The following is a 27,468-nucleotide window of genomic DNA, read 5'->3' as shown; positions in this document are numbered from 1 at the left end:
GCCACTGCACTCCAGCCTGTGTGACAAGAGCAAGACTCCATCTCAAAAAAAAAAAAAAAAAAAAAAAGAGACAGGTTCTCACTCTATCCCCCAGGCTGGATTGCAGTGGTGCGATCATAGCTCACTGTAACCTTGAACTCCTTGGGCTCAAGCGATTCTCCCGCCTCACCTTCCTGAGTAGCAAGAACTACAGGTGCGTGCCACCATGCCTCCCTATTTTTAAATTTTTTTTTGTAGAGATGAGGTGTGTCTGTGTTGCTCAGGCTGGCCTTAAGTGATTGTGATCCTCCCACCTCAGTCTCCCAAAGTGCTGATAACAGGCATGAGTCACCCATCTCTTGTATTTTATTATGCGCAACTGGAAGGAACCAGGAAGCACCTTCAGTGCTTTTCCTGGAAATCCCCTTATCTAGATTACCCAGTTTATTTTCTACTTTCCATGTTGATACAGGTGACAATGTTGCAAAATTTATGCTGTTGCATAAAAAGGATCTCTCTTTGCAATTTCCAATGTGATTTTCCTCACTTTCCTTTAAGCTCTAACCTAGAGCCTATGGAAGGGCCAGTACTGCTTGGCTGCAAAGCCTCTCCCACATTTTTAGGCATGTGTTATGCCAGCACCCCGTTTTCCCGTACCATACCTCTAGATGTTATCTAGTACTATTACCTATTAGTCATCTATTTTGTGGTAACAAATTACCCCCAAAACTTAGTGGCTTGAGACAATAAACATTTATTTTTTCACACAGTTTCTTAGGGTCAGGAATCTAGAAGTTGTTTAATTGGGTGATTCTGGCTCCGAGTCTCTCATGAGGTTGTAGTCAAGATGTTGGCTGGGGCTGCCGTAATCTGACGGATTGGTTGGGCGGAGACTCTGCTTTCCTGGGGTTACCCATAGGCTGCTTGAGTGCTGCTTGAGTGGGGTTACCCATAGGCAGCTGGTTTCCTGCAGGACTCGTGATAAGAGAGGTGTGGGGGGGACCAACATGAAAATCTAGTATGAAAGTGATGTGCTGTTACTTCTGCCATATTCTCTTGGTCCCATGGGTCGGCCCTGGTGTATTTGTGAAAGAGGACTACACGAATGTGTGAAAGCCAGGAGGCGGGAATCACTGGAAGCTATCTGGACGTTACCAGGAGGCGGGAATCACTGGAAGCTATCTGGACGTTGTCTTCTACAACCCTGTCTTGAAGAATTTCATAGCCTTCTGGGTATGAGTGCCTACATGTTCTAAGCATTGTGTTAGACTGTCACATGTTGTTGATTTGGCATTTACAATCCAGAAAGGAACTGTTACCCCCATTGAAGTTTAAAGAGATCAAGTAACTTGTTCGCGACAGATTTGAATCTAGCCTGGGAATAAATGCTTGGAGCCTAGGCCTTAGGTAAAGGAGTAGATAAATATTCTATAGCATCATTGCCTTTGTATTTAAATATGAATTTTCTTCATTATACTTATGTTTAGCAGCAGCCATTTAATGTCTATTTTATATGTGGACACCTCTGCTCAACTGTTTTTTCTTATATTCCCTTCCCCACGCAGTCATCCCTTGGCGTGTGGCGGGGATAGGCTCCAGGACCTCCTGTGGGTACCAAAATCCACGGATGCTGAAGTCCCTTACATAAAATGGCAGAATATTTGCATATAACCTATGCACATCTTCTTGTATACTTTAAATCATCTCTAGATCAGTTGTAATACCTAATACAATGTAAATGCTGTATAAATAGTTTTTAAACTGTATTGTTTAGGGAATAATGATAAGGAAAAAAGACTGTACGTGTTCGGTACAGACGCAGTTTTTTCCCCAAATATTTTCAATATACAGTTGAATCCATGGGTGTACAGTGGGCTGATTGTGTAGCTCTGACCTTTTTTATTTTTTTAACCTATCCTATCTCGTTCTTCTACTGACTTTCCTTCCAACACTTTTCATAGAGTCCTTTGGAGCATCAGACTTACTCTTACGTGAATAAACTTCTTTACAAATACTCTTTTTATAGACTACCCCTCTTATCTCTTTGTCTTAACTAAATCCTGGCTTTCCTGCTAGAATGCCACTCTTCAGGGACCATCTTGAATGAAGGCTGTTCATTCTTCCATACCATTTTGTCTTCAAGCCAGTAAGTTGAATCAGTCTACTTCCAATTCCAAATTATTGTTCTTTCACCCTCATATAAAAATTCTTCTTCCTTTGAAATTCGTGTCATCTTTTTTTTTTTTTTTCGTTTATTTTTATTTTTTGAGACAGAGTTTCGCTCTTGTTGCCCAGGCTGGAGAGCAATGGTGTGATCTCGGCTCACCGCAACCTCCGCCTCCTGGGTTCAAGCAATTCTCCTGCCTCAGCCTCCTGACTAGCTGGGATTACAGGTGCCCGCCACGACACCCAGCTAATTTTTTGTATTTTTAGTAGAGACGAGGTTTCACCGTGTTGGCCAGGCTGATCTTGACTTCTTGACCTGAGGTGATCTGCCCACCTCGGCCTCCCAAAGTGCTGGGGTTACAAGTGTGAGCCACTGTGTCTGGCCCTGAAATTCGTGTCATCTTAATCGTTTTCTGTCCTCCTTTGTCACTGTCATTTATTGGTCTGTCTGTAGCTTATCCCTTGTTTATCAAAGACTTTGGCACTCTTTTCTCAGTTTTCTGTCCATCTCAAATTCCACTATCATTCTGGGTGGCTTCAGTAGCCAGGTGGACTACCAAGCAACATGCTAGTTTCATCATCCTTGTTCTTTTCAACTCCAGTGACCTTCACTTCCACTTCTTTCCAGCATTTTACTCTCATGACTATTAGACTGTAAGACACTCTGAAATCTTGACTCCTTCATTCTATTGACTGACCACCATCTCCTAATTTCCAGTGGTGCTCTGCTCCCTTACGTATATATTTATTTTCTTTTTCTTTTTTCTTTTGAGACCAGGTCTTGCTTTGTTCCCCAGGCTGGAGTACAGTGGCGTGATCACAGCTCACTGCAGCCTCGAACTGCTGGGCTCAAGCAATCATTCCACCTCAGCCTCCTGAGTAGCTGGGACTATAGTTGTGCACCACTGCATTTGGCTAATTTAAAACAAATTTTATTTTTAGTAGAGATGAGGTCTTGCTATGTTGCCCGGGCCGATCTTGAACTCCTGAGCTCAAGTGATCCTTCCACCTTGGCCTCCTGAAGTGCTGGGATTCCAGGCGTGAGCCACTGCGCCCGGCCGCCTTACATGTATAATACCGGTGTTGGATCTTACCAAGATGTCTAGGCTGTCCCCCTTCCCCCAACTGGCTTATCAGTCAAACAAATGGCTAATGTCAAACGATTCTGGCTAATGAAGTAGAAAAGGAATTTATTAGAAGATAGTAGGTAGCTCACAAAATCAACACGGAAGCTGGAGAACCAGCTTGGAAAATGGGCAGGAAGCAAAGAGGCCCAGCAGCATGTACCCCAGCTAATGCCATGGCACTAGGACGGTGGTTAATGTGCCATTGCTCCTACATTCTTGCTGTTATTTCTTCTGCCATTCCCATAAATAATTTTAATACTGTCTGTCCATTTTTATATTACCTGCTTAGGGTTCAAAATCTTGCACAAGAACATCTGATTGGCTGAGTATAGATCACATGCCTATTCCTTTGCTACCAGGGAGCTGGAAGAGGAAAGATCTGCCTTCTTTGGCTTGCTTAGTGAGAAGGTGGACTTTTCTGCCAATATTATACACAATAGGATTCCCTCAAAGGCAACGAATGTTTGGATCCTGGGTCCAAAAAAAAAAAAAAAAAAAAAAGAGACGAAGAAGAAAAGGAGAGGAAAGGGAGGGGAAGAATAGAAGGAGGAGAAAAAGGAGGAAGCGGAGGACGAGGCGGCAATATTGACAAATGTCTGCTTTAGCCCACTACTGGCTTGGGAATGGGGAGAAGTCTGCCTTTAAGCCTCCTGAAAAAAAAAAAAGCCTCCTGATCCAACTTTAACCTCCAAATTCTCACTAGATGATCTTGCTTCTTATTCCAAAAATAGGAGCCATTAGGCCCGGAAGCCCTTCGCTTGTTGCCTCTATGTTTAAACGCACCTAATCAACACTGTCTTTTCCTATCTCCCTTTATTATCTTAGTAGAAGAGCTTTTCCTTCTCTTGTTCAAGGCTAATTTTTCTATTTATATTCATGATGTCATCCACACTTGTCTTCTCCAGGACCCCTCATCGTTAATTAAGCCTTCCTTCTTAGTTAAGATTATTTATTAATATTCCTTTTTTGTCAGACATTGCTGAATACAGGAGATATAAAGATGAATTTGATATAGCTTTGAAGTATTTATTATTTAGTGGGGAAAAGACAGACACAAATAATTGCCGTGCAATAATTTAATCATGATCATAATTATAGTAGTCCCTTCCTTTATCCATGGGGAATACTATACCAAGACCCCCAGTGGCTGCCTGAAACTATGGATAGTACTGAACCCTATATATACTGTGGTTTTTCCTATACATACATACCCATGATAAAGTTTTTTTGTTTTTTTGTTTGGTTTGTTTTTTGAGGCGGAGTCATGCTGTGTCACCCAGGCTGGCGTGCAGTGGTGCAATCTTGGATCTCGGCCCACTGCAACCTCTGCCTCCTGGGTTCAAGCAATTCTCCTCCCTCAGCCTCCTGAGTAGCTGGGACTATGGGCATGTGCCACCACACTCAGCTAATTTTTGTATTTTTAGTAGAGATGGGGTTTCACCATGTTGGCCAGGCTGGTCTTGAACTCTTGACCTCAGGTGATCCACCTGCCTCAGCCTCCCAGAGTGCTGGGATTACAGGGATGAGCCACCACGCCCAGCCAATAAAGTTTAATTTTTAAATTAGGCACAGCAAGAGCTGAATACTAATAACTAATGATAAAATAGATTAGTTTTAACAATATACTATAATAAAAGTTATGTGACTGGTCTCTCTCTCAAAATATCTTATTATACTATACTCACCCTTCTTGTGATGAAGAAGGGTTGGAGTGGAATGACATGAGATTTCATCATACTGCTCAACTGCGTGCAACTTAAAACTTAAGAATTGTTTATTTCTGGAATTTTCCATTTAATATTTTTGGACCACGGTTGACTGTGCTAACTGAAACTGTGGAAAGTGAAACTGTGGACAAGGGAGACTACTGCATTTGTGTAATTTGTTTGATACATGATTTTCTATTAGAATGTGTCTTCAGTGGCCAGGCATGGTGGTTCAAGCCTGTAATCCCAGCTCTTTGGGAGGCCAAGGCAGGCGGATCATGAGGTCAGGAGATCGAGACTATCCTGGCTAACACGGTGAAACCCCATCTCTACTAAAAATACAAAAAAATTAGCCGGGCATGGTTGCAGGTGCCTATAGTCCCAGCTACTCTGGAGGCTGAGGCAGGAGAATGGCATGAACCCTGGAGGCGGAGCTTGCTGTGACCAGAGATTGTGCCACTGCATTCCAGTCTGGGCGACAGAGCGAGACTCCGTCTCAAAAAAAAAAAAAGAATGTGTCTTCAGTGTCTAGTACCTAACAGGTGCTCAATAAATATTATTGAATGAATGAAGAGGGGTAAGCACAGGGTACTGTGGAATCATAGAGGATAGGTACTTGGCCCTCCGCTAGGAGGGAAGGAAGATTGGGTTTATGTCAGTGAAGGCTTGGTGGAGGAGATTGCAGCAACCAGCAGGGGAAAAAAAAATGAGGGGAGAGTACCAGGCAGAGAGAGGGGCATGAACAAAAGTTGAGAATGGTGAGGAGGTGGAGATGGTTTGAACAGTTAGGTGTTAAATAGAGTTATTAACAGTTAACATCTATTGAGTTTACATACATACATAGTATATGTTTATGTATATATGTTAAGTACTTTACATATGTTTTCTCATTTAATACTTACAATATTCTTTGATTAAGGTATTATTCCCATTTTAGAAAAGAAAAATCTCTGCAATACGTAGGGAAAATAGTTAACTTGCCCAAGGCCATTTAGCATATAAAGGATCAAGGAGGGATTTGTTTTGGGGTCTTTCTGGATGCAAAACCTGGTGCTCTTTATAAATGCCATGTTATACTGATATAGTATGGTTCCCAAACTTGGCGGCTCATCAGAGTCCCCTGAGGACCTTTGTAAAAATACAAATTCTTGGCCATACCCCAGACCTGTTGAGTCAGAGTTTCCAGGGGCAGAGCTTATAGATCTATATTTTTGGGTGGTTCACGTGTAACTGGCCTGGTACTGGGTTCTCTCACCCTGGGGAGTTATTGCAGGTGGTGTCAAGAGCAAGGCAGGAATAGCTGACTAGCCAGGGAGGTTTTCCTGTGTCTTGCTGCTGATCCTTGACTTTACCCCGTAGATGATGGGGCACTGAAGCTGAGAAGTGTAATCAGATATGCGTATTGTGCCCACCACTTTAGCAACAGTGTGAAGGATGAAGTTGAAGTCACAGGTTACAGGCAATAAGAGCTTACGTCTTTAGACTGCTGTCTTGACTGATTTCATCCCTTTTGCTCAGATTCTCAAGTTTTCTAAATTTTTTTTCTCTTGGTTCTGCCAACCCTTCAGTTCTCTTTTCCCTAGCTAATTTCTTGAAAGAAATAGTTATACTCAATGTTGGGTTTCAGTCAGTTCAAGAAATGTTCCTTACTGACTGTCTTCTTTGAGGTCATCTTTCATCAATAAATATTTATTGAATGTTATTTGAAAGCATGGTCCTTTCTCAGATTTTGCTTTGAAATGAAAATACCAGGGATCATTTATTTTTTCATCACGTAATCACTCATATGACAATTTTTATTGATCACCAAGTACTCTTTATGTGTCTCCTTTATGCTAGGGCCTGGGGATACAACAGTGATGAGATGAGGCCTCTGACTTTACTGATAGAACATTTAATGGAAGGTGGAAGAAGAGACCATCACACAATGACGGTGTTATAGGGAACATAGGGTACAGTGCATTCATACGTCCTCCTCATCACTGTGTCAATCTCTTAACCGTCTCTCTGCCTCCAGCCTTGCTTCCTTCCGGTTAAGTTATCCTCATTGATTATACATCTAGCCAGATACTCCCTACTCTATAAATCTTCATTTGATAGCTATTGTCCTTAAGATAAAATCCAAACTCCTTCAATGTGTCTTATTAAAAAAACTTGAGCCTATCCCCACCTTGTGTTCTCGCATTCTGTTTCATTTTAGGGAAGTTAAGGAGCAAGAATTTGAACTTTTCCTCATGTTTCTTCAGTTTCATTTCTTTCTTTCCAACACGTTCTTGCTTTGTTGCCCAAGCTGAAGTACAGTGGTGTGATCTCGGCTCACTTTGACTTCCCAGGCTCAAGCCATCCTCCTGCCTCAGCTTCCTGAGTAGCTGGGACTACAGGTGCACACCACCATGCCCAGCTAATTTTTGTATTTTTTGTAGAGATGGGGTTTTGCCATGTTGCTCAGGCCTTAGTTTCTTTTCTGAAAGATTTTTTTTTTTTTTAGTATTTTGAATTATTTTTAAGTAAGAGAAAAAAAATCAACCTTGTTAATATAAAGGGTAATCACTTAAAAAGCACACCTAAGAATTAGTATCTCAAATTGTTGTGTAGCTGCCAACACCATCCAACTTCAGAACCTTTTTGTCACCCCAAACTAAAGCTCTGTGCCCACTAATCAATAACTTCACATCTCCCCCTCCTGGAAACTACCATTCTGCTTTCTGCCTCAATGAGTTTGAGCATTCTAGGTACTTCAGATAAGTGGAGTCATACAATAATTTGTCTTGTGTCTGACGTACTTCACTTAGTATAATGTCTTCAAGGTTCATCTACCCTATAAGAACGTGTCGGAATTTCCTTCCTTTTCAAGGTAAGTAATATACCATTGTATGTATATGCCGCATTTTGTTTATCCATCTGTTGATGGACATTTGGGCTGTTTCCACCTTCTGTCTATTGTGAATAATGCCACTGTGAACACTGGTGTGTAAGTATCTGTTCAAGTCCCCACTTACAATACTTTTAGTTATTTACCCAGAAGTGGAATTGCTAGATCATATGGTAATTTGATGTGTAACTTTATGAGGAACTACTACACCAGTTTCCAAAGAAGATACTATTATTATCACCATGTGGCAAGTGGGGAGACTTGGGCACAGAGAGGTTAAGTAACTTGCCCAAGGTCTCACAGGTAGTACATGGAAAAGCCAATGGTGGCTGGCTCCAGGTCAGTGCTCTTAACCAGCAATATACACATACTTACTGTCCTCTTTTGTAATCTGTGTTATAATCAGTCTTATCAACAATGGGACATTATGTTTTCCTATTTGGGGAAGATTGACATCATTTGGAGTTTTTTTTTTTTTGAGACGGGATTTTGCTCTGTTGAGCAGGCTAGGGTGCAGTGGTGGAATTATGGCTTACTGCAGCCTTGACCTCCTGGGCTCAAGTGATCCTCGCACGTCAGCCTCCCAAGTGGCTGGGACTACAGGCATGTACCACCATGCCCAGCTAAATTTAAATTTTAGAATTTTAACTTTTTTGTAGAGACAGGATCTCACTATGTTGCCCAGGCTAGTCTTGAACTCCTGGCCTCAAGCAATCCTCCCCCCTCAGCCTCCCAAAGTGCAGAGATTACAGGTGTGAGCTACCGCCTGTTTCGTTTTGTTTTTAGAGGCAGGGTGTCCCTATGTTGTCAGGCTAGACTTGAACTCCTGGGCCCAAGCTATTTGCTTGCTGAGTAGCTGGGACTATAGGCATGTGCCACCATTGGTGGCTTGGAGTTTTCAGAATTGGACTAAATCAAACAATATTTTACTCTTAGAGTATTTTCCTCCTTGGATTGATTTTTTTGTTTGTTTGTTTCTGAGATGGGGTCTCACTGTGTGGCCCTGGCTAGTCTCAAACTCCTGGGCTCAAGTGATCCTCCTGCCTTAGCCTCTGGAGCAGCTGGGACTATAGGTGTGAGCCATGGTGCCAAGCTTTGGATTTTTTTTTTTTTTTACGTGACAAAATTGTTATAATTCTTACTCTTAAATATTTTTTAGAATAGTTCTAGATAAGTATACAGGAAACTCTTTAGGAATTTGTATTCTACAAAACACAATAAATAACAAAAGTATACTGACACAGTGTATCAGTAACAAATAGCCTGACTCTCAAAGTACTCTCATTACAAAACTTAGAATTATACCCTTTTTTTTAAAGATGGTATGTTACCCAGTCTCAAACTCCTGGGCTCAAGTGATCTTCCCACCTCAGCCTCCTGAGTAGCGGGGACTATAGGCATGCACCACCACACTCAGTGAATTATATGTTTTAAAAGGATATTTTGTATATTGGCCATTTCTCTAACATTTCCCAAAACTGCATGCTTTTGGCATCTATGCTATAAACTTAGACCAAAGTAGCTTTAGAAATACAGTAGAAGCTCCCCTTAACGTGTGTGCCAGATTAACATAAAATAGACATTTCCTTTCTAAGACATGCTTATTCTAAGGGCACGCAGAATACTTTTGCCAATCATTAAGTATGATGTTAGTTGTAAGTTTTTCATAAATACCTTTTGTCCTGATGAGGAAGTTCCCTTCTATTCCTAGTTTTCTTTTAAACAATAATCTTAAGAAGTATTTTTTAATTGACACATAATAATTGTGCATATTTATGGAGCACAGTGTGACATTTTGATATGTGCACATAATGTGCTATGATCAAATCACTATTCCTAGTTTTCTGAGTGTTTTAATAATGAAAAGTTGTTATGTATTGTCAAATACTTTTTCTGTGTCTATTGAGATGACGTGGTTTTTTTGCTCCTCTTCGTTCTATTAATGTGGTGTATTATGTTGATTGGTTTTCATATGTTGCATTCTTGGGAGAAATCCCATTTGGTCATGGTGGATAATCCCCCATAAGGTGGCTGGATTATGTTTTGCAAGTGTTTTGTTGAGGATTTTGCATTTATATTTATAATGGATGTTGGTTTGTAGTTTTCTTCTTACGTCTCGGTTTTGTTTTGTTTTTTTTAAAATCATGTTAATACTGGCCTTATAGAATGAGTTGGGCAGCACTTCCGTCTCTTCAATTTTTGGGAAGATTTTGTGAAGGATTGGTAGATTGGTATTAATTTTTTTTTTTTAGACAGAGCCTCACTCTGTTGCCCAGGCTGGAGTGCAGTGGTGTGATCTCGGCTCACTGTAATCTCTGCCTCCCAGGTTCAAGTTATTCTCATGCCTCAGCCTCCTGAGTAGCTGGGATTACAGGCGCATGCCACCATGCCTGGCTAATTTTTGTTGGAGATGGGATTTCAACGTGTTGGTCAGGCTGGCCTGGAACTCCTGGCCTCAAGTGATCTGCCCACCTCGGCCTCCCAAAGTGCTGGGATTACAGGCGTGAGCCACTGGCTCCCGGCCTTATTGAGCTTTTAGTAGGTTTATAGGTACTATCAGAGTTATTCTCAAGGTGTTTACAGTATGGAAAGGGAGACAAATAAGTAAACTGCTAATTATAATATGGTTTGATAGACTATTATGATAGAGACAGCATGTATGCTACATGATTACATAGGAGGGTACTTAACAAAAAAAGAGAAGGGAAGCCTTCAAAAGCTCAGTTACTCTTAAACGTGAGTGACAAATGGGAGATAGCCAGGAAGGAGAGCAATATTCCAGGCAGGAGTGTCCGTCACAAAGGCACTGGGAAAGAGCGTTATCACTGGGACACTACAGAGATTTCCTGCTTAGGGCATCTGTGTGGAAAAGTGTTAAGAGATCACATTTTTGAGATAGGTAGGAGCCTAAGTTCATAAAGGGCTTTGCGCGCCTGGTTAAGGAGTCTGAATGTTAGTTTGAAAGGCCTTGCGAACCACTGGAGGATTTTAAACCAGACGGTCAAATTACTAAATTTGCATTTTAGATCATCCTAGCAAAATGTGGATTATGGTTTGATGGGTGGAATGGGAAGTGAGAGAAAGGAGACTAAAGGCAAAAAGGCAGGAAGTGACTACATTAATTTAGCTGGAAGTGATGAATGTCTATTTATTTATTTATTTATTTATTTATTTATTTATTTATTTTTGAGATAAGAGTCTCGCTCTGTCTCCCAGCCTGGAGTGCAATGGTGCGATCTCCACTTACTGCAACCTCCGCCTCCCATGTTCAAGTGATCCTCCTGTCTCAGCCTCCCGAGTAGCTGGGATTACAGGCGCATGCCACCACACCCAGCTAATTTTTTTTGTATTTTTAGTAGAGGTGGGGTTTTATCATGTTGGCCAGGCTGGTTTCGAACTCCTGACCTCAAGTGATCTACCCACCCAGCCTCCCAAAGTGCTGGGATTGTAATCTAATCGTAAGCAATGACAATGGAAATGGAAGGGAAAGAACAGAGTTCAGAAGGGTTTATAAGTAGATGGCCAGGTGCACTGGCTCACGCCTGTAATCCCAGCACTTTGGGAGGCTGAGATGGGTGGATTGCTTGAGCTCAGAAGTTCGAGACCAGCCTGGGCAGCATGGCAAAAACCTGTCTCTACTAAAAACACAAAAATTAGCTGGGCATGGTGGCACAGGCCTGCAGTCCTAGCTACTTGGGGGACTGAGGTGGGAGGATTGCTTGAACCCAGGAGGTGGAGGTTGCAGTGATCTGGGATTGTGCCAATGAATTCCAGCCTGGACAACAGAGCAAGACTCTATCTCAAAAACAAACAAACAACAACAACAAAAAACCCCAGAAAGGTTGAAAGGCGTTGATGATCAAATAGAATTAGGGAGATGAATTTGTTAGAATGAGAAATTTGGAGGACTGTGATCAGAGAATCAGTAGAAGATAGCAGTGAGAAGGAATAGTAGATTATGTGTCCTCAAGTGATGAACCTTAATAGAGTAGTAGTTTTTAATATGAAGTTGAAACAAGGATGCTCCCAGACAAGTCCAGGATGCAGGCCATTCTGTATGATGCTGTAGAGCCCGGTCTCTTCAACAAGCTAATTTCATGTGTGTGGGGAGGGGTGGGGAAGGATGGAGGACTGTTTGAGTTTCAAAAAGAACAAAATAATATGGAACAGCCAAATGCAGTACATAATCTTTGATTGGATTTTAGTATGAAAAAAATACCTATGAGACATTTAGGGACAGATGGAGACATTTGAATATGGAATAGATATTAGATGATCTTAGTGAATTTTTGTTAATTTTTAAAGATGTCATAATAGCATTGGGATTATGCAGGAGAATGTCTTTATTTTTAGGAGATATGCTGAAGTATTTAGGGATGAATTATTCTGATGTCTGCAATTGACTTAGAGACAGACAGACATGGAAAGAGGAATCAAAAAATGGCAAAATATTAACAATAGTTTAGCTGGTGGGTATAGAGTTGTTTGTAATACTAAGCTTTCAACTTTTCTGTATGTTTGAAAATTTCCTTCATTAGAGAAGCTGGCAAAAAATATGGCAGATTAGGAGTATGGGGCTATGAGCAGCAATGGGGAGCTCTCTATTGCTAACCTTCCCTGAGTCCCTGAGATAGGTAAGCCACGGGAGATTGAGCAGCCAGTTCTAAAAGGGACTTCAAGATGGGTAATGACTTTAGGGTAGTGCTTCTCGGCTTTTATCACTTTAAAACCTAAACATTGGCCAGGCTCAGTGGCTCATGTGTGTAATCCCAGGACTTTGAGGGGCCAACGTGGGAGGATCGCTTGAGGCCAGGAGTTCAAAACCAGCCTGGTCAACACAGAGTGACCTTGTCTCTACAAATAAAAACAAAAATTAAAAAAAATTAGCCAGGCATGGTGGTCTGTGCCTGTAATTCCAGCTACTCAGGTGGCTGAGGCGGGAGGATTGCTTGAGCCTGGGAGTTTGATGCTACAGTGAGCCATGGTCTCACCACAGCGCTTCAGCCTGGGTGACAAAGCACGACTCTGTCTCAAAAACAAACAAACAAACAAAAACCCTGAGCATGGAAAATAATATTTGTGTGGCACACAATATCTAGTAAAACTAGATGAGCTTTGGGACTCTATATGAGGCTTGGTTATTAAAAAAATCATTATGTTAAAAAAATTTTTTATGTACTTCATTATGTAAAAAAAATTATAAGAAAATAAAACAGAGCATTAGGAAATTTTAAAATGATGACTCTTTTTTAAAAGTTCCAAATGTATTTAAAATGTTAAAGGTGGAACTTGAGCTTGCTTCCCAAAGTGTTACTTTTTAATATCAAACTTTTTGCTTGAAATAGTTGTACTCCATTCCTGATTTTAAAAAATCTTTAATATGAGCTCTTCAATTTTTGATCATTTACTACCAATGAGTAACTGTTCATGCAGAAATGTAAAAGCATTTTTCCCAACCATTAAAAAATCAAAATATGAACTAGGTCCCTACCTGTCTCAAAAATGTGATCTCTTAACACGTTCTCACACTTTTTTTTTTTTTTTTTTTTTAAATTTTCAGAGCAAGATCCTTCAGGCTGCAGTGCAGTGGTGCTGTCATAGCTCACTGCAACTTTGAATTCCTGGGCTTAAGGGATCCTCCCATGTCAGCCTCCCGAGTAGTTGGGACTACAAGGCATGTGCCACCATGCCTAGCTAATTGCTTTTTAAAAAATTTTGTGTGTGTGTGTATGTAGAAATGGGGTCTCGCTATGTTGCTCAGGCTGGCCCCAAACTCCTGGGCTCAAGCAGTGCCCCCAGCCTGGCCTCTCAAAGTGCTAGGATTAGAGGCATGAGTCACTGCACCTGGCCCTCACACAAATTTTTGTAGTTTCCCAAGGATTATGCTTTTTTTTTTTTTTTTTTTTTTTTTTAGACGGAGTCTCGCTCTGTCACCCAGGCTGGAGTGCAATGGCACCACCTCAGCTCACTGCAACCTCCACCTCCCAAGTTCAAGTGATTCTCCTGCCTCAGCCTCCTAAGTAGCTGGGATTATAGGCGCGCACCACCACGCCCGGCTAATTTTTGTATTTTTAGTAGAGACGGGTTTCACCATGTTGGTCAGGCTGGTCTCGAACTCCTGACCTTGTGATCCGCCTGCCTCGGCCTCCCAAAGTGCTGGGATTACAGGTGTGAGCCACTGTGCCCGGCCGGATTGTGCTTTTTCACAGTGCCTTTGTGACTGATACTCCTGCCTGGAATATTTCAAACCAGTTGAAATTATATCATCTGAAAACTTTTCCTTTAATTAACCAATATAACTTAGAAAATTTTCTAATAATCCAAATGATTTTTTTTTTTTTTTGAGACGGAGTCTTGCTCTGTCGCCCAGGCTGGAGTGCAGTGGCACGATCTCGGCTCACTGCAAGCTCTGTCTCCTGGGTTCACACCATTCTCCTTCCTCAGCCTCCCAAGTAGCTGGGACTACAGGCGCCCACCATCACGCCCGGCTAATTTTTTGTACATTTAGTAGAGATGGGGTTTCACCTTGTTAGCCAGGATGGTCTCGATCTCCTGATCTCCTGATCCACCCTCCTCGGCCTCCCAAAGTGCTGGGATTACAGGCGTGAGCCACCGCGCCCAGCCCCCCAAATGATTTTTTAATCCAGTTGAACTGTCTCATATAAATTATTTCAAAGTAATGAAGATGTAATTTATATATGATGCATGTGTTTTTTGTTTGTTTGTTTTTGAGATGGAGTCTCTCTCTGTTGCCTAGGCTGGAGTGCAGTGGCACAATCTTGGCTCAGGCTCACTGCAACCTCTGCCTCCCAGGTTCAAGTGATTCTCCTGCCTCAGCTTCCTAAGTAGCCAGGATTACAGGCGTGCGCCACCACGTCCAGCTAATTTTGGTATTTTTAGTAGAGACGGGGTTTCACCATGTTGGCCAGGCTGGTCTCACACTTCTGACCTCAAGTGATCTGGCCACCTCGGCCTCCCAAAGTGCTGGGATTACAAGCATGAGCCACCGCACCTGGCCTCTCATGCATGTGTGTTTAGGGCCACACAACAAACTTGGCTGCTACTGAAAGGACATATCAGTTACGGAGGCATGCAAGTAGCCCATAGTATGTGAAGATAAAAATTTGGGACTGCTTCCTGGAGCCATGAGCCCTGTCAGTTTGAAGTAGTTGCACACTGGAATGAACACTATGCTCTTTGGGCACCTGGAACAGAAACTTCTCCAGGAGCTCTCTACGGGGTAATGGTGCATTCTGTATCTGGCCTCTGAAGGAGGGGACCACATGATGCGTCACACACTTGGCAATGGGGAGCAGTGGGTGCCTGATGGCATTTGTTGTGGTTGTCGCTGTGCAGAACAGGGGGCCCGCCCTCGGAGCCTGTCCTGCCCTGATCCTCCCGTGGGAAGCTCTGGAATAGGCTGCTTTCTGGGGCCTGACTTCATCTGGCCACACTGAGAGATGAGAGATAAGAGGATCAGTATTTTGGGGTGCCCCTTTAATCCATCCACTTTACAGGCTGAGTATCCCTTTTTCTTTCTTTCTTTTTTTTTTTTTTTTGAGACGGAGTCTCACTGTGTTGCCCAGGCTGGAGTGCAGTGGTGCGATCTCGGCTCACTGCAAGCTCTGCCTTCTGGGTTCACGCCATCCTCCTGCCTCAGCCTCCCGAGTAGCTGGGACTACAGGCACCCACCACCACACCCAGCTAATTTTTTGCATTTTTATTAGAGGCGAGGTTTCACCGTGTTAGCCAGGAAGGTCTCAATCTTCTAACCTCTTGATCCGCCTGCCTCGGCCTCCCAAAGTGCTGGGATTACAGGTGTGAGCCACCAGGCCCAGCCTTGAGTATCCCTTTTTCAAAATGCTTGGTACCAGAAGTATTTTGGATTTCTAATTTTTTTGGATTTTGAAATCTTTGCATATACATAATGAGATATCTTGGGAAAGGGATTCAAGTCTAAACACGAAACTCATTTATGTTTCATATAAACCTATAGACATAGCCTGAAGGTAATTTTATGTAGTATTTTAAATAATTTGTAGATGAAACACAGTTTCTCTACATAGAACCATCAGAAAGCAAAAATATCACTATGTCAGCCACCCATGAGGACAAGCTAGTTGTTTGGCATCAGCATCATTCCTGACTCTAAACTGATAGGAATTGATATTGATAATCATCTTCTTACACTTATTCACATGGAAGTACTTACCAGTAAAAATATGAAATACCATTCATGAAGTGAAAAAATAATGTGTTCAAGGTAGTTAAGCAGCACAGTAGCATCACCAGAATACCTGTGTCAGCTGTTAGCAACAGCAAACGCCGGACTTTCAGTCTCTGCCTGCAATGCTGTGTTTTGATTAGAAGTTTACTGTGTATTGTACAGGTTGAGTGACCTTTATCTGAAATGCCTGGGACCTCCAAATGTTTTGGGTTTTGGAGCATTTTGGATTTAGCATTTTCAGATTAGGGATGGTTAACTTGTATTGCATTGTCCAGTGGGTGAAGATTCCTGAATTAGGGTAGTCCTAGATTTCAGTTAAGGCATTAATTATTCCTGATAGATGATAATTCGAAAAAAGAGACTCGATAATCAAGTAACTTTGGAAAATGCTGTATTGAACAAAGTTAAGTTTCACGATTGTAGAACATTCCAAAGACTTTAATATACTAATACACACTATAAATGACCATATAAAACTACATATAAATATTATATATAAACTATAATATTCAGAGTTTTCCAGACATTTTTGATCACTGAAGCCTTTTATTGAGAAGCTCTGGCTGGGCGCAGTGGCTAACGCCTGTAATCCCAGCACTTTGGGAGGCCAAGGGAGGTGGATCACGCGGTCAGGAGTTCAAGAGAAGCACCTTGAGGAATGAGTGTTAAACAGAACACAGTTTAGAAAATATATGATAAGAGGTTATTAAAAATTCGTGCCTTGCAGGCTGTAAATGCACTTTAATCAGAGTGCCATTTGTTTTGTTCAAATGTTTTAAATTATTGGAATGCACACTTTTTAAAATATGCAAATAAAAAGTTTGAAAACTAAAAAATAAAGTTAGTACCTGTTCTTTAGAGATGGAAGGATAAAATTATAAATTATAAGTTTTACCTATTTCAAAACAAAAGTCAGCATTATACTTATTGGTAAAAGACTAGTGTTCCAGATTATTAATAATAATAATTATATTTTTATAAAATGGATTATTATCACTTTATGCATTAATGTTGCTTTGGTAGTGCTGGCCAGTGCCATGAGTCATGACAGAGAAATAAGATACAATAAGAAGATAATACAAAAAGTATTATTAGAAAATATAAAATAATCAACTGAAAGATTTTAATTAATAAATTTTTCAGGAAATAGATATATAATCAATAGCAAAAATTCAATTTTTACCTCAAACACTTGAAATTACAGGGCTTGAAAAAATATTTCATCACAATATCTACAAAACCCATAAAATACTCAGGCATCATCTTCTTGGAGGATTGTGTGTGACTTACATGACGAACCTCAAAATGTGTAATATTTAATTTAGAGATTTATAAAGGGATATATATATCTAAATATACATCTCTTAGATGTGAAAACTAAATATTCTAAAATATTAATTCTCAATGTATAGCTGATTGCAATAGCAATAAAACTTTCAATGGCATTTCATTTGGAATTTCTAAATTGTATACGGATTTCTGTATTTCCTTTGGAATAATAAATTGGTATTGATGAACATTCCTAAAAAGAGGCTAATAGAGTGGCAATAAATAAAATACTATGGTAATGGCACAAGACTAGAAATGCAAATCAGAATAGAATCAACAGAATGGACAATTGATAGAATTAATCTCAATCACATAAAAGACGATAATACACGATAAAGTGCAAGGAAAGGAATCAAGCACTTGGTAAATTAGGAAAAGCTAATCTTTCACTTTGAATCACATCAAAATAAACTTCAGATGAATTACTCAGTGTGTTGTCCAGTGTCAAAAACAAAAAACAAAGAACAAACAATCAAAAAAACCACAGTAAATCTATCTGTAAATTGTTGAAGAAAATAGAATTAAATATTTGCCAGACCTCGAGAAAAAGGGTGATTTTTCTTTGTCTCCCTCTTGGGCCTTTCAAAGGATAAGTTTCTAAACTTTAAAGTATGAGAAGAAATCTCAACAGATGTGACTACCTAAAAATAAAGGATAATGCACTTTTAAAACGACCTTAAATTTAAAAACCAAACAGCTTTGTGCAGTGGCAGTGTTGTAACCAGAGAGATTTTCCCAAGATACTGTTATGGCTAATAAGAACCTAGCTAGTTCAAGTGTGTTCAACTCGTTGAATTTCAGTAAGATAAGACAAGTGTACAAAGATGAACTGGGCAGGATTGTTCAATAAAGAATTGATTATTGATTATAATAATGAAAAATCAGAAACAACCTAAACATCCACAATTGGAGGGTTGATTAATTACATTTTGATAAAGCTCTATAATGGAATATCAGGCAGTCACTAAAAATAATAAGGTAATGAATATTTTTGAGAATGAAAGATCCAATTTATTGCTGAGTGAGAAATTAGATTAGAGAACAACATTAAAAGTAGTTAACTCTGGGCCAGGCGCGGAGGCTCACACCTGTAATCCCAGCACTTTGGGAGGCTGAGGCAGGTGGATCATTTGAGGTCAGGAGTTTGAGACCAGTCTGGCTAATATGGTGAAACCCCGTCTCTACTAAAAATACAAAAGTGAGCTTGGCGGTAGTGGTGCACACCTGTAATCCCAGCTACTCCAGAGACTGAGGCAGGAAAATCTCTTGAGCCTGGGAGGTGGAGGTTGTGGTGAGTCGAGATCATGCCACTGCACTCCAGCCTGGGCGACATGGCAAGACTCCATCTCAAAAAAAAAAAAAAAAAGACAAAAAAAAAAAAGAAAAAAAGAAACGAGTAGTTAACTCTGGGTAGAATTTGAAGTGATTTTAACTTAAACTTTCATCTGTGTCTTTTTTTTTCCTCCAGTAATTGTGTATGATTTTGATCATCAGAAAGGAAATGGAGTTGTTTTCATTTTAGAAAAACAAGTGCAAACAACTGACCTGGAAAATTGTTTGCAGTAACTTCAACATAGGGTTAAGTCTTTATTATTCAAACAGGTCATGCAAATTGTTAAGAAATAATTGAAGATCCCAGTAGGGTTGAGCAGAGAACATGAATAGACAATTCATAACATAGAAAACAGAGATGGTAAACAAACATATGGATCATTATTCAGATTCACTTGTAATCAAAGCAGTGTAAATTTAAATAATGAGGTAACATTTATTTGTTGTTAAATTAGCAAAAGTACATTGCTGTGTTATTTATAATAAAGAAAAAATAATATCAATAAATTGTGGTGTATTATTTTGGTACTGTTAAAAATGGAAGGTTGTGTAAATTATGTTGCAACCTAGAAAAATATAACATTTACATGAAGTAATTAAGGAGTTAAGATTTTATACTGTAAGTACTAACAGGTGGGGTGGGGTGGAGTGAGGTGAGGTGGGGTGGGGTGAGGTGAGGTGGGGTGGGGTGTGGGGAGAGAAGAGCAGGATTGTTCAAATGAGGAAGATCTGAGTTCAGTCCAGCTCCGCCACTCAATAACTCTGTGATCTTGGGCAAGGTGCTTAGCCTCTCTGAGCTTTGGTTTCTTTTTTCTCTGTGGTTGTAAAAGTATATACAGTACCTGACATAGAACCTGGTGTATAGTGTTTATTCAGTACATATTTGTTGAGTGAATGAATGGTGGTTATTCAATGCCATATATAAAAGAATATGTATGAAGAAAGATTGGAAGAAAATACGGCAAAATGATGAGTAGTTATGTTAGGGGGAAGAGAATGTGACTGATTTTAAAATTTCCTATTTTCTACTATTGGGTGGTATTATATTTCTAATTGAAATAATTACCTAAACTCATGCCTAATCTCCTTCTTTCTGGGTGTCCTACTGTATTTACTGTTTGATACATTTTGACACCTTTTTCTTTTCTTTGAGACAAGGTCTAGTTCTGTCGCCAGGCTGGCTTGCGTGCAGTAGTGTGATCATGGTTCACTGCAGCCTCGACCTCCTGAGCTCAAGCAGTCCTCCCGCCTGGGCCTACCAAACTGCTACAGGCATGAGCTCCCATGCTTAGCACAATTGAGAGACTTAATTACATTATTGTCCTTTATTCTTTCACTCAGCCAAACACCTTGGAGTTGGCCTTGACCCTTTTCTTTCTCTCTGCACCTAACATCAAATTTATCAGCAAATCTTGTTGGCTCTGCTCTTTAGAATATATCCAGAATCTGCCGGGTGCGGTGGCTCACGCCTGTAATCCCAGCACTTTGGGAGGCCGAGGCGGGTGGATAATGAGGTTAGGAGATCGAGACCATCCTGGCCAACATGGTGAAACCTTGTCTCTACTAAAAATACAAAAAATTAGCTGGGCGTGGTGGTGTGCGCCTGTAGTCCCAGCTACTCAGGAGGCAGAGGCAAGAGAATCGTTTGAACCCGGGAGGTGGAGGTTGCAGTGAGCCGAGATCAAGCCACTGCACTCCAACCGGGGCAACAGAGAGAGACTCTGTCTCAAAAAAAAAAAAAAAAGAATATATCCAGAATCCTGACATTTCTCACCACCTTCACTGTTACCATTCTGGCCCACATCTCTTACCTGGAGTATTGCAGAGGCCTCCTGACTGGTCTGTCTGCTTCCATCCTTGTCATAATAGCCAAAGTGATCAGCAGACCGCATCACTTTACTGCCTGGAAAAACCCTTCAGCGGCTTCTCATCTCATTCAGAGTAAAAGCCGAAATCCTTAAAGTAGCCTACAGGGCTTTTTTTTTTTTTTTTTTTTTTTTTTTTTTGAGTTGGAGTTTTGTTCTTGTTGCCCAGGCTGGAGTGCAATGGTGCAATCTTGGCTCACTGCAACCTCCGCCTCCCAGGTTCAAGCAATTCTCCTGCCTCAGCCTCCCAAGTTGCTGGGGTTACAGTTATGTGCCACCATGCCTGGCTAATTTTGTATTTTTAGTAGAGACAGGATTTCACCCTGTTGGCCAGGCTGGTCTCGAACTCCTGACCTCAGGTGAACCACCCTCCTCGGCCTCCCAAAGTGCTGGGAATACAGGTGTGAGCCACCGCATCCGGCCAAGGCCTCTTTACAATCTATTCCTCACCCCCAAACTCATACCTTTCTGATTTTATTTCTTACTCTTCTACACTTACTGTTCTCTCTGCCTGAAAACTGTGGGGAAAAGCAAGCGACCCACCCCCTTCAAAAACTCTGCAGTTGTTCATAAGGCTGGCTCCTTCCCCTCCTTCAGGTATCTGCCCAAGGGTCTCCTTACCACAGAAGCAGCCATCTCTAAGACCACAGTATCAACCCATCTCCCCCACCCACGCCATCTCTAAGACCACCGTATCAACCCATCTCCCCCACCCACGCCCAGCACTCCTTGTGTCCCTACCCTGTTTATTCCTTCCTCTATTTTTCACACCATTTGCCTTACTATGTATTTTATCGAATATTACGAGCTTATATTTCTTTCCCAATAAAAGTAGCTTTATGGAGGCAGGGTTTTTTTCTATTTTGTTCCTTGCCATAACCTTAGCACATTGTAAGTACTAGGTAACTATTTATTGAATATATATATGAGTGTTTCATATATGTAAGTCATAGTCCAAAACTAGTTTGAAAGCTCTTTGAGAAAATGTCATGTTGGTTTTTATGCCTTTCTTCCCCGAACTCCGCAAGCATAGAATAAGGCAAGGTAGGCAGGGAACACTATTGATAAGCAAACAGTATCTGTTTTTATTGGTTTCACTGTGCCTCTCAGGCTAGGACTCTACCCAAAGGACTTGAGATAGAGAGGCCGCTGCTGGAAATATTCTATCACCATGATTGGAGTGATTGAGTGGTTCCATGAGTATATGCGCATGTAAACACTTAATTAAGCTGTGTATCTAAGATCAGTGCACCTTTACCATATGTATATTATGCCTCAGAAAAAATGTTTACAAATACAGTGTATTCTTTGACATCTCCAGAGGAAGTTAAACATGCTAAATGATACATAAATATAAGGAGAGAGTTCTTCATATGCTTGCTTATTAAGATTGCTACTCTGGTTATTAGAATTTTTGTTTTGAATTCAAAGCTAAAGTAAAATAATTTTTATTTACTTTGTCTTTTGCAGAGATAATAGTAGCAGAATTTCACAAAAAAATCAAAGAGGCATTTGAAGTGTTTGACCATGAGTCGAATAATACAGTGGATGTGAGGTTTGGAAATATTTTTTTTTTTGTTACACTTTTAAATTACTGATACAAGTCATAAGATACAAGAGAGCTATTTTCTCTTTTTACACTGTACCTTGGATTTATTATGCTGTTTTAAGTATTTATTTTCCATGCTCTGTAAAATGTCTTTGCTAGCTATTGCTTTGATAAGTACTGTTTCTTATTCTTCATACTCTGGTAGAAACAATATACTGTATTCTCATTGCCTGTTCCAACCTATAAATTGTAAACTCTGTGAGTGAGATGAACTCTATTTTAGCTTTAGTGCTTGGCACATAGTTGGCACTCAGGAAATAGTCGTTGAGTGAAGGAACAGCATTTGCTTTGTAAAACACATACATATGTATTATAAGGCCACAAATAGGATATTGCAAGGAAACATTAGTAATGCTTATGCGGTGACACACTCCCCCTGTAAAATAGCAAAAAGAACCCAAACAGAAGAACATAAAAAGACAAGAGAAGACATGAATACTGGTAGGTCTGAAATGGAGGACACAGCTTGGGACTGAAACAAAACAAACAAAAAACCCCTTGAAAGAAGAGATTAGATGCTAATAAGAATTGTAGGGTTTGTGCCACACACATCAAAGAAAGGCAATGAAGCCGAGTGTGGTGGCTGACACCTGTAATCCAAGTACTTTGGGAGGTCAAGGTGGACAGATCACCTAAGGTCAGGAGTTCAAGACCAGCCTGACCAACGTGGTGAAACTCTGTCTCTACTAAAAATACAAAAACTAGCCGGGCATGGTGGCGGGCACCTTTAATCCCGGCTACTTTGGAGGATGAGGCAGAAGAATCGCTTGTACCTGGGAGGCAGAGGTTGCAGTGAGCCGAGATCATGCCACTGCACTCCAGCCTGGGTGACAGAGCGAGACTCTGTCTCAAAAAAAAAAAAGAAAAGCATTGAAACCATCCTTTCAGGAGGCCAGGCTAAATGAGGGTTATTTGATGAGATTGCAATCTCAAGACCAGAACCTAGTAGAGAGGCCAGCAAAGCAATGGGAAGTGGTTTGACAATGGTTCTGGAAAGGAACTGTTTGATGCTTATAAACCAGTGCCATCAGAGCTGCAGCACCATACAGCTCCGGTGGCTCTGGTCACATTGCATTCTGTGGGAATGACACTGTGGAACACCAGGCCTTCCTGTGGGTATCCCAGTAGGAAACGAGTGGGCGGGGTGCTGGAGGTGGTGGTAGGGTTAGGGAGGGGGTGCAGCAGGCAGCCCAGCCTGCAATTTGAATAACTAAGTACATGAATGACAAGTGCCTTGACCTCAGACCTCTCCTTGAAGGGTTCTCCTCCTGGGGGCAGGGGACAGAGGTATTGTTAGAGAAGTCAGGGAAAGTATGGCTTTATGAGAGAGAGGGAAAAGAGAGAAAAGAAACCAGCATTTGCTTGAGGCTTGTCATCTAACACACTACCAGTAGTTGGGTGCCAGAGGCTTCACGTGGATTACCTCATTTTAATCTTTTTATTTGTGGGTTAAGGGTTGGCATCTCCGGTTTCCAGAGACAAGGAGAAGGTAAATCGTTTGCTCCATGTCACACCAGGTTTCTCTAACGCCGAATCTCTTGCTATGCTACACTGCCCACGCTCCCACTCCTACTCTTTAAAGACATCAGGGGCTTCTCTTCTGCCTTCAGGCTTCCTGACAGTAGCAGTGAAAAGAAAATCTCCTGATCCCTGAGAGCAATGATGCCAGGCCTTTTTCGGTAAAAGGGCCAATTCAGTAAAAGAAAACATGTTTATGGGCTGAATCTTTTTTTCCATTGAAAATTAAAATAACTTTACTGAGGCCTTGAGGGAAAGTGGATGTTCTTACAACTTAAAGCGTCTGCTTTATTAATTAAAGATGGTTACTAAGAAAATTATTATTGTTTTTAGCATTAAAATATTGATGCTGAGTGTATTTGAGGAGTAACAACATGGATGAATGTAGCTTTATAATCATTATTCCTGTGTTAATTTGTATATCACTTTAAAGTTTATAATGAATGTTCTCATGTTGCTGGTATCATTACCATCCACTCTTTTTTAAAAATTCGTTTAAAGATAGGGTCTTACTCTGTCCTCCAGGCTGGATTACAGTGGCTTGATCATAACTCACTGTATGTAACCTTGAACTCCTGAAGTGATCCTCCTGCCTCAGCCTCCCAAGCAGCTAGGACTACCATGCCCAGCTAATTATTATTTCTTGTAGTGACAGGGGTGTTGCTGCGTTGCCCAGGCTGGTCTTGAACTCCTGGTCTCAAGTGATAGACCCTCCTTAGCCTCCCAAAGTGTTGGTATTACAGGTGTGAGCCACTGCACTTGGACACTCTTTATAAATTGGAAAGTAAGCTTTGGGAGGCCAAGGTGGGTAGATCACCTGAGGTCAGGAATTCAAGACCAGCCTGGCCAACATGGTGAAACCTCGTCTCTCCTAAAAATAAAAAATAAAAAATAAAAAAATTTAGCTGAGCATGGTGGTGTGCACCTGTAGTCCCAGCTGCTTGGGTGGCTGAGGCATTAGAATCTCTTGAACCCAGGACGTGGAGATTGCAGTGAGCTGAGATTGTACCACTGCACTCCAGCCTGGGTGACACAGTAAGACTCCGTCTAAAAAAAAAAAAAAGAAAGAAGTGTCTTTGAACGGAGGGAGAGATATGTAATGGCTCAGTGGGGGCAGGACACAGAGAGCTGTTCCTGGAGAGCCCCCCCAGGCACTGGCTGTTCCTCCCCTAACTGCTTTATCCCTCAGGTGGAGGTTTGGTGCTACTTCCTGTGTAGGGCTGATCTAGGCCCCCTGAGAGGTCTAGGTCTTAGAGTTTTGTGGTGGCTACTCTCCCTTTCCCTTATCTCTGCTTTGCACAGAGCGAGACTCCATCTCAACAAAACAAAAAACAAAAAACAAAAAAAGAAAAAGAAAAAAAGAAAATTAAGGACGGAGAAGCCAAAAGACTTGCCCAAGATCACACAATAGGTTAGCAACAAAGTTGGAACTCAAGTTCATTTCTTCTTTGGGGGCAGCACTTTCCAGTTCGACTGTGCACCCCCAGGGGTGGCTCTGAGAATGCAGGGGTGAATAAGGTCTGGTCCTGCCTTTCCCAGCCCGTTTTCTCCATTTGTAAAAGCAGTTGATCTATCTCGAATGTATTTTGGCTGATGATTAAAGTGAAGGTCTAAATAGACTTTTTTTTTTTCAAATTACTAACCAGTTTATTTTACTTACTTCTGGAATTGTTAGGCCTTCTTTATAATATGCAACATTTTATAGAAGGGGATCTAATTTGGCCCATATCTTATGTGCTGTACCACTTTACCTTTCAGCATGACACTAGTTCAATGCCATATTAACTGTTGTCAGTTTATAAAATGATTTAATATCTGATAGTTTAATATCCTTCTTTTTAAACATTTTAATTAAAGATTGAAGGCAGTATTCTGTGTAAGGATTGAGGAAAGTACATAAAAAAGAATGAAATCTTGTCATTCGTGGCAACCTGAGTGAGCCTGGAGACGTTATGTTAACCAAAATAAGTCAGGCACAGAAGGAGAAATACCGCATGATCTCGCTCCTGTGTGGGAGCTAAAAAAACAAACAAAAAAACTGAGTTCATGGAAGTGGAGAGTAGAGCTGTGTGTTAGAGGAGAGGAAAGACCGGGGAGGAGGGGCGGGGGGAGGTTGGTTAATGGATGCGGAATTACAGCTGGATTGGTGGAAGGAGTTCTATCGTTCTGCCGCACTAGAGGGTGAATCTGGTTAACTCTCATTTATTATATATTTTCCAAAAATAGAAAAGAGGATTTTGAATGTTCCCAACACAAGGAAATGATCAATGTTTTAGGTGGTGGAGATGCCAGTTACCCTGATTTGATCATTACACATTGTATAAAGTATTGAAGTATCACTCTGTATATCTCAGAAATCTGTACAATTATTATTTGTCAACTAAAAATAAAAGGGAAAAAACAAGGATTGAGTGGTGTAAAGAAGTGTTTTTGAGGCCAGGCGCAGTCACTCATGCCTATAATCCCAGCACTTTGGAAGGCCGAGGCGGGTGGATCACCAGAGGTCAGGAGTTTGAGACCAGCCTGGCCAACATGGTGAAACCCCGTCTCTACTAAAAATACACAGATTAGCTGGGCATGGTGACGTGTGCCTGTAATTCCAGCTACCAGGGAGGCTAAGGCAGAAGAATCACTTGAACCCAGAAGGCAGAAGTTGCGGTGAGCCGAGATCGCACCACTGCACTCCAGCCTGGGCGACAAAGTGAGACTCCGTCTAAAAAAAAAAAAAAAAAAAAGAGAAAGAAAGAAGTGTCTTTGAACGGAGGGAGAGATATGTAATGGCTCAGTGGGGGCAGGACAGAGAGAGCTGTTCTTGGAGAGCCCCCCAGGTATTGGCTGTTCCTCCCCTAACTGCTTTATCCCTCAGGTGGAGGTTTGGTATTACTTCCGGTGTAGGGCTGATCTAGGCCCCCTGAGAGGTCTAGGTCTTAGAGTTTTGTGGTGGCTAATCTCTCTTTCCCTTATCTCTGCTTTGCACAAATTGAAATATTTAATGTGAAATTGTATTGTATTAGATAAAGGGAAAGTCTGGTATTGCAAATGCTGGGCAGCTACCAGCCCACTGTCAAAAGCATTATGAGCTGGGCTCCTGCCACTGTCCTTCCACCTCTGAGGGGCAGTCCTGAGGTCTGGAATCAGACTTCCTGGGTTCCCATCCCAGCTCCGTGACTGTGAGTCACTTTGTTATTCTCTTTGTGCCTCCATGTACCTTTGCCTCCTAGGTTTCATAGTATAAGTAAGTAGTTCTCAGAGTGCCCCCAAGTTTCCGGGGTCTGTGAAGTCAGAACTATTTTCATAATAAATTTAAGACAGTATTTGTTCTTTTCATTCTCACTTTTTCCACGAGTATATACTGGAGTTTTTCTTTTCTTTTTTTTTTTTTTTTTTTTTTTAAGACAGGGTCTCGCTCTGTCACCCAGGCTGGAGTGCAATGGTGCAATCTCGGGTCACTGCAACCTCCGCCTCCTGGGTTCAAGCAATTCTCCTGCCTCAGCCTCCCAAGTAGCTGGGATTACAGGTGCCCGCCACCATGCCCAGATAATTTTTGTATTTTTTTTTTTAGTAGAGACGGGGTTTCAACATGTTGGCCAGGCTGGTCATGAACTCCTGGCCTCAGGTGATCCACTCACCTCGGCCTCCCAAAGTGCTGGGATTACAGGCGTGAGCCACCACGCCCGGCCTTATACTGGAGTTTTTCAAAGGCTACATGATGTGCAGTTTTACAGCAGATTGAACGCA

General features: G+C 41.3%; 1 protein-coding gene and 1 long non-coding RNA gene across 9 annotated transcripts in view; one reads left to right on the top strand and one right to left on the bottom strand.

Annotated features, from left to right (window-relative positions):
* Nucleotides 1–27,468, top strand: part of EFCAB2 (EF-hand calcium binding domain 2) — a 162,253-nt gene that overhangs the window by 28,740 nt on the left and 106,045 nt on the right. For all 8 annotated transcript variants that reach the window (NM_001131911.1, XM_009246323.4, XM_054557391.2 and 5 more), the window contains 1 exon segment: nt 22,074–22,158. In NM_001131911.1, coding sequence (NP_001125383.1) covers nt 22,074–22,158 — 85 coding nt within the window.
* LOC129060765 (uncharacterized) lies at nt 16,609–20,648 on the bottom strand. Its single transcript, XR_008527645.1, has 3 exons — nt 20,550–20,648; nt 18,631–18,752; nt 16,609–16,727 (listed from the first exon to the last, which is right to left on the bottom strand). It is a non-coding gene; the product is annotated as an uncharacterized LOC129060765 (long non-coding RNA).

The sequence above is a fragment of the Pongo abelii genome, chromosome 1 (assembly GCF_028885655.2).
Source record: "Pongo abelii isolate AG06213 chromosome 1, NHGRI_mPonAbe1-v2.0_pri, whole genome shotgun sequence".
NCBI lineage: Eukaryota > Metazoa > Chordata > Mammalia > Primates > Hominidae > Pongo > Pongo abelii.
This window is presented reverse-complemented; position numbering and strand designations above follow the sequence as displayed.